Below are 7,714 nucleotides of genomic sequence, written 5' to 3' on the forward strand. Positions count from 1 at the left end.
GGGGATTGAACCGCGGTCCCTGATGCTTTTGCTAAGCTTGTTCTAAGTAGGTGCTTTAGACCACTGAGCCATCTCTCCAGCCCCCAGATTTTTTAAAATAAGCTTTTGTCTGGAGGGTGCTAGTCAGCACTTCACTGTCTGACGAAGGTCTTGTAGGTGTATATATGCTTAATCCAGTCTCAAAAGTTGCTGTTTCTTGTCTCAATAGAAGTGTAATCAGACTACGTAGTAATTTTCAAAACTGGAAAAATTACCTGTGTGAAAGTCAAGGTGCTCCCTAGCTGAATGAAGCCTCACCAGCGGCCCTGTGTGATGGATCACATCACACTTTTGCAGCCTCACTCAACTTATTTAAGAGCCTTGTGCCCTGACTAAGCCTTCCAGAGAACACCGTGTGCACTTCCTTCCAGGTTTATGAGACACTGAAAGATCAGCCGGTGTGCAAGGAGGAGGCGGGGCTTCCTGCCAACCGGCTCCCCACATCTGCTTCTGTTCCTGGGAGTAGCCGCCCCCACGGCTGGCCTGCTTTCTTGGCTCCAAACTCTGTATCATATCCTCCTTTAATTGTCAAGATCTAGGGGCAGAAAGACTTCCTGGTGCTGCCTAAGTCACTTTAAGCTGATTTTTCTTTTGTATAAGTATCCTTTCTTTAAATCTGCTCCATTCCCCAACCAGCTGTTAAAATCTTTTCCCTGTCTGAACTCTTTTTTTTTTTTCTTTTCAGAACCGGAGATTGAACTCAGGTCCTTGCGCTTGTCAGACAAGCGCTTATTCTACTGAGCTATCTCCTCAGGCCCCTGAACTTTGAATGAAAAATTCTGCCTTCTTTTTCTCACACACACACAAAAAAATAAAATAAAAAATCAAGAAAGGTTAACTGAATTATAAGAAGTTTTGTGTTGATGTTACTATAATCAAAAGCCAATTACTAAATTTAGGAGTAAAAATTAATATAGAGATATATTCCTTGTGCGTATGGGCTCTATTTTAATAATAGGGGTATATCGATGATATCATTATATCTTTAGAAAAAGGCTGACCACATTAAGCATTTTGCTGCCAGTGCGTATTCCTTTGTAAATCACTATTGACTCAAAGGTCAGCATTAAATGACACATCTGCAACGTGCAAAGACATTCTGAAAACCAACTTATAGAAATGCACTATGTACGAGCGTGTGAAAGCTGCCGTTAATTCTGGGCAAGATTCTCCCAGTCACTTAATGTCTAATTTCTCTGTTCGTAGCCACAGTGATGGAGGGAGGGAGGGAGGGAAGAGCAGGCCCCGAGGGAAGACCGCGGTTCAAGAAGGGTGCGCGCGTCCTTCAGAGCGCCGCGGAGCCAGGCAAGGCAGGGATGAGCGGTCCTCGCCGCACTAACCGCAGGCAGCGCCAGCTCCTTTCTCCCCAGCCTCCTTTCCTCTGGCTCGTGCTCAAATACTGGCCTCTTTTGTGCTATTCTTTGCTAAGTGCCTTTTTCTCTTCGCTTTGTATCTTTCCTCTTTTGCGGTTTTGTGACACACGCTGTCTCCGCCGCTGTCTGTGCAGCTCGGAGCCTGCGCACACCTCGCCTGAAACCATCCAGCGATGGTTTCACCTCGGCCCAGCCCGGTGCCCCTGCGTCACCAGGCACTCCACGCACCAGCCAGTGGCACTGCCAGCTGCGCCGCGGAAGAAACCAGACGCTGGCCCTTTCTCCTGACCTTTACGGTGAACCGATCTCAGGGTCCAGCGGCTTCCACTTTGTGGTTCCATCTTCATTCCTGTAACTGCGCGATCCTCACAATCATGCTCTATCATGCGGGTTACGGAACATGTTCCCAACTAATCGCTGCCTCTCGCCTTGCCTTGTAGAATGCAAATCTGATCGCATCGACCTCTAATCTGAACGCTGATTTCACCAAACATTGATTACGTTCAAACTTTCCTGCTCACTTTCTTATTGCTATCCCTCAAACTTTGTACAAACTTTTCCTCACATATTTTCTCTACACCGATCTAAATCTTATTAATTGCGCCATCATAGAGACTGGGTGAGAGTATGAACAAAAGGTGCTTAGAATGTTTTAAAAATAATTGTTCAGTGGTGGTACCATGTAAAAACTGCTTATTTATCTTCATATGACATTCTTCTAAAATTATCGCCTGCCTTGTAAAGTCTGTAGGAAGTGGTGGCCAGACAGTTGCTATGTTAACTTTTAAGATTCTCTACCCTGGGCATGCAGAGCAGTACTTGGCTGTGGGAAACACTACAAAGTAGTTGTTGGGTTAAATTATACTGAGCTAAACTTTCCTGGTCAAATTTACAGGTTCACTTCTGGTCTGCTGCTATTGAGTTTAGAATTTTAGCTATACACTTCAGCTCTAGAAATAAGGTCATGGAGACATATTTTATCTTTCAACTGAATAGCCTACTCATGATAAAATGGATTCCTAGAAAGTAAGTGGAGTGTTGATTTAGCACTTATGATTCACGCTGTATTTCATGCGCTGTGTTTACATTGCTGACGTCTTAGCTTGTTGCTGGCCTCTTGCTGTTAATAAATCTCCCCAGAGCTACTTCTGCCTGAGCAGCCTGAGTTCCCTGATTACTTGGTCGTTAAACATGCACACTGATTAGAACAAGACAAGGTAAACAATTGCATTCTTTATCTGTTTACATGATACCTACTGTAAGTGAGTTTGGTCACAATAGGACATAAAATCTATTTCATAAGTAAAATCCATACCGTGCCAACAGCATGCTCCAGCAGCAGCACGAGGCACGCAGCCGCCAACACCATTGTCGCTGAGAAAATGAAGCGCATATTTCTCTCACAGCAAGGGTGGGTCTCTCTCCAGAGACAGAAGAGGGATCACCGTCTAGGGAAAGCCGGCCGATCCTTCTCGAGGTCTTGCAGCTGATCTAGGTCAAATGAAAGGAAATAGAGGGTCAGTTGGCAGGAGAAGTGGTGAACAGGAACTAACTTCATCGATGGAAGTATGTGCAGGAAAACCCAATTTTGTTTGAGACTTCATAAGCTTGATGCATTTTTAAGATGTTTTAACTGTTCACCTTCTTCGTGGCTCGGGTCAGTGACCACAACAACGCAGTTCTCTCTAGTTTAAGGTGGATACGAGGCATGTAATACCAAGAATTATTACTTCACCATGTTCCCTCAAAAATGAAATATGCTTTGAGTTTCACTCTTTCACAGGCCCAAAATAAGCCTCAAAGTTTTTCGTAAAGTGGGATGTTGTAATGTTACAGAAACAGAGCTGGCAAAAATTACACAAGGCCTGTTCCATAACTGAGATAAGAGTGTGAGAATATGCCAACTGGGAAAGGTAAAGGCTGAGCACAAAGCTAGGTGAGCATGTTTTGAAAAACGGAAATGGTCTTTATCCTGGGCCGAGGTTTCCTGGTTGGTATAGGATGAGATAAATTTCAAGAATGTTTTTTTGAGAAAATAAAAAGTAGTAAAAATAAAAAGCATTAGAAACGACACAGAATTGCTGTAAACAAAACAATAGGAATTCAACAATGGTTGATACATTGCATATTGTTGTCTTCAAGTTAGTTGTTCATATTACCAGATGTAAGCATTCAAAGTTGGTCAAAAATTTAGCAAATAAAAATTAGAAAGAAAGAAAAAAAAATTAAGCTTTGACTGTTTCTTTCAATAGACCAATAGACTAAGTCATGTGTTCCTTATGTGATGCTACACATGAACACATAGCTGTTTGTGTCTTTCTTTGGAAAACTGAGATTTCTAAGCACAAATGTCCTACTGGCTTCAGGTACTTTGTAGAGCAATGAACTTTTGCATTACTGTGCAAGATTTTTTTATGCTGTCATGTTTTTATGAGACTTTGGAATTAAAGTTTTGGGTACAGATTGTTATTAAAATATTTGTGAATGAATATAGCTTACTTATGAAATAGTTATACCCTATATTACATTTTAAATGAATATTATTACATAGTTTTTGTAGAGTGGAACATCTTGTAACAACAGATATCTTTAGCTAGATGGACAATTTATATTAACAAATATCAGTTTCATCCTTTTCATTCTGAAAAGCTGGATAATTTATCTCCTCCGGCAGTTCAAGCATGACATGTTTCTGATTTCCTCCTTACCATAGAAGCTTGTCTTGGGCACAATCATTTATTTATAATCCCATTAAAAATACTATGCCAAAATGAGCTAAATATTTCACGTATGATCAATTTTTTGGTTTATCTGTATATTAGACCTAGACAATGCTGAGAAAGATATTTGAAATACATTTTAATAATATATCCTTATCAACCAGTGGTAAATTTGAGAACAACAAGCTATAAAATTTTCTTTTTTTAAAATAGATAGTAGCAAGTATTTCCTTTTTAAAATAATGTAGCAATTATTTTACCTGAGATAAGGAGATGGGAAGGCTGAGATTTTCCTGCATCCAACATAAGGTGAGAGTATTTTGATCTTCAGCACAGTAGTGTATATATATATATATGGGGCCTAAGTTCCTTACCTTTCCTGTTTGCTTACCCTGAATTATGCAAAGTAGTGTAATATGCTGTTGAGAAACCCCCCAAAAAATTATACCACATGCTTCTGAACCAAACAGTCATTATTTAGTTCTAAAGAAGAGCTCAGTTAATGATGGCTATTCTTTTATAATTAGGTTTAATCATGTTAATAATAATGAATCATAGAAGATAACCTAGAGAGTGTTAAGACTATTTAAGTAGGTGGAGAGTTATGTAATGTTTTTCCTGTAAATCTCATTCATCATTCACTAATTAGCTTTTGGTAAATTGACTTCATGTTATATAAGACTTCCAAAACATAAAACATCACATTATGATCTCTCAATAAAATTAATACTATTTAGTATGACATTTAACGAACATGGGAAATTATTTTAATCTTATTTTTGTTCTTTACTTTTATAATTAGTATAGAGTAATTATACAAGACAGTGGTCTTTATTTTGCCATATTCACACATGCATATGAAATACTTTGATCATTTCTCTTTAATATTTTCATCTTTCCCTTTTCGGTCTTCTCCTTTGATCTCCTTTTCTAGTCTTTCTTTCTTTCTTTCTTTCTTTCTTTCTTTCTTTCTTTCTTTCTTTCTTTCTTTCTTTCCTTCCTTCCTTCCTTCCTTCCTTCCTTCCTTCCTTCCTTTCTTTCTTTCTTTCTTTCTTTCTTTCTTTCTTTCTTTCTTTCTTTCTTTCTTTCCATTTATTTGGACAGGATCCCACTACGCAGCTTGGACTTGTAGTGATCGATCCTCCTGTTTTCAGCCTCCCCAGCACAGGGATTATAGATGTATACCCCCATGCATGGTCTTGGTCGCTGGCTCAGTGTGCCTGGGGGTGGAACCAGAGTAGCATGTGGTGCCAGGGATCAAACCCCAGTCCCTGAGCTTGCCTAAGCAGTTGCTTAGTCCCCTGAGCAATCTCTCTGGCATTTATCATCTACTTTCATATCATTTTTTAAATTCAATTTGTTCTTTTAGATTTCACACATAGAGAAAACATGTACTATTTAATTTTCTGATTCTAGTTTATTTCATTCAACTTGGTGGTGTCCATTTACATCTATTTTTCTGAAAATGTCATGACCTTACATTGTCTTTATCCATTCATCTATTCAGGGACACCTAGAATACTTCTAAAACTTAGTCTCAATAAACATGAGTATGTAGGTAACTTTATAGCATACTGCCTCTCATTCCCTTCTCTATGCTGAGTCACTGGAGGCAGTGGTGCCCCTCCCTATTCATGAGCTTAATTCATGGTATGATTCTGGCTGTGAACCAGACAGGTCACGAGCCAAACCAAATTTCCCACAAGGTTCAATGTAACTAATGTTAACTTGTTCTAAACTGTATGCAGTGTTTAATCATAAAAATAAAATCAAAATACAGTACAGAGAAAGAGTACCAACCCTGCTTCTGGCATAAAGGACAGGAAGGTGGGTGGGAAGGAGGGCAGTATTTGGAAGGAGAGTCCCACTCCACAAGGACTTCAGTGGGCTCTCGTACATAGATTTCCTCTCTTCTTGTCTCTTATCTGCAGATTGAATTTGGATGAAAAATCTTTTGAATGCCACTTTTATTTTTCCTGTACTGCATATCCCTCTGGGAATAATTTATTTATTCAGTTATAGAAGTCACAATTAGTAGTTTCTAAATTTCTGATCCTTGATAACAAAATCTTATTCCCCAGGCCAACACAAAGAGACACAGTAGGTCAGGCAGTAGACTCTCCTGGACACCTGTCATTGGACTCTGGATCTCCTCAAGTGAACATCCAGAAGATCTGTTTCTCTTCTCAATTGTTTCTCTTCTCATGTCTCAATGACTAAGAGTCAGAAGTGAAAGGAACTCGAGTCTAGTCACGTCCTTCTTTCTGCTTCCTGAACAGGGGAGGCTTTGGGGACCCCTCGTGTGATCAGCGATGTGTGATCAAACCTTATGGTAACATCCTACGACCTAGCAACAGGCCTGGGCACGCCAGCATTTATTGCTGGAGAAGTGCGAGCTCTTGCATTGCTATTTTGAGGGGCTTGCATCCACATTTGAAGGTCTTGCTTTATTGATTGAATTACTGTATCACAACTTGGTGCCGTGGAGATTTGAATAACACCAGTTATATCTCAAGGGGGGCAGACCATAAGACAGCAATCTTGGACAAGGAAACTCGTGCTCATCATTTTTTTTTAAGATGGGAAACTGGAACCTCCACTCTTCCTCCTTAATTTCATAAAAACAAACAAAACTATAGCCCTGAAAATTAAAATGATGACATGTTAATAATGTTAGAAAATCTTGAACAGAATTTAGTTTTCCTAATATTTAGGAAGAAAGTTTGTTTTTATATTGTGTAAAATGCTTTAGTACTGCTAGATGGCTTCAAGAAAAGGACACAGAGAACAGATACTGTCAGTATCCAGAGGCTGTGATTTGAACTCACTGTGACCCAAATTATTATCACTGATAGTTAATAATTATGCTTGAAATTCTACCATAGAATCAAAGTGACATTCCTGAAGTGAAATTATTAAAGATGGAATCCATGGGGAATTCCTGTGAGAGTATTTTTCCTATTAGGAAAATTCTCTAAGCTGTTATCTGGTTAGTGTTTTACACACAGCTTATTGGCCACTTTTCTGTGAACTAGTTGGGCCTCGAAGCAGCAAGGAATAAATCCATTACATTTTGATGATAAAAGTATTTTCGAAAACTTACTTTCCCCTACTGATGTTAACTCTTGGGTGAAGACTATATTTTCAGAATGTTTTGAATACCTTTACTTTCTATACATTGAGATACTGTTCTATACAGTTTTTAAAATCTCTGTCTCTGTCTCTCTGTCTGTCTGTCTGTCTGTCTGTCTGTCTGTCTGTCTGTCTCTCTCTCTCTCTCTCTTTCTCTCTCTCTCTACTTGGGACTGAACTCTGGAACTTGTGCTTGCCAGGCAGGTACTTCACCCACTGAACTCTCTCTCAAGCATTTGAATGTCTTGATTAACTTTAATTTCAACATTGAGATACTATTTCTAAAATTATTTATTAATATACCATTCATTTCAAGGAAAACAACCCATGTTTTAATTTTATCATTAATAAATTATCTAGTATTGATGAAACCATTTGTAGTTGAATTATTCATAGTAGTTTCCTGTATATAATAGTTTGTTCTGAGTAAACACTGGTTGTATTACCTTG

The 7,714-nt window shown here is 39.0% G+C and overlaps 1 protein-coding gene across 2 annotated transcripts in view; it reads right to left on the reverse strand.

Moving 5' to 3' along the window:
• The window catches only part of LOC101575785 (serotriflin-like), a 14,818-nt gene extending 10,394 nt beyond the window's left edge, over positions 1-4,424 (reverse strand). Inside the window, exons 1-2 of one of the 2 annotated variants that reach the window (XM_004628310.2) lie at positions 4,393-4,424; positions 2,728-2,903 (exon numbers count right to left, since the gene is read on the reverse strand). In XM_004628310.2, the coding sequence (XP_004628367.2) occupies positions 2,728-2,805 (78 nt within the window). In that variant the 5' untranslated portion in view covers positions 2,806-2,903; positions 4,393-4,424. Of the gene's footprint in view, positions 1-254; positions 416-2,727; positions 2,904-4,392 lie in introns of those variants that run through there. The other variant, XM_023712016.1, reaches the window with a different exon arrangement.
• Positions 4,425-7,714: the final 3,290 nt, after the last annotated feature.

The sequence above is a fragment of the Octodon degus genome, unplaced genomic scaffold (assembly GCF_000260255.1).
Source record: "Octodon degus isolate 3935 unplaced genomic scaffold, OctDeg1.0 scaffold00022, whole genome shotgun sequence".
In the NCBI taxonomy this organism is placed as follows: Eukaryota; Metazoa; Chordata; class Mammalia; order Rodentia; family Octodontidae; genus Octodon; species Octodon degus.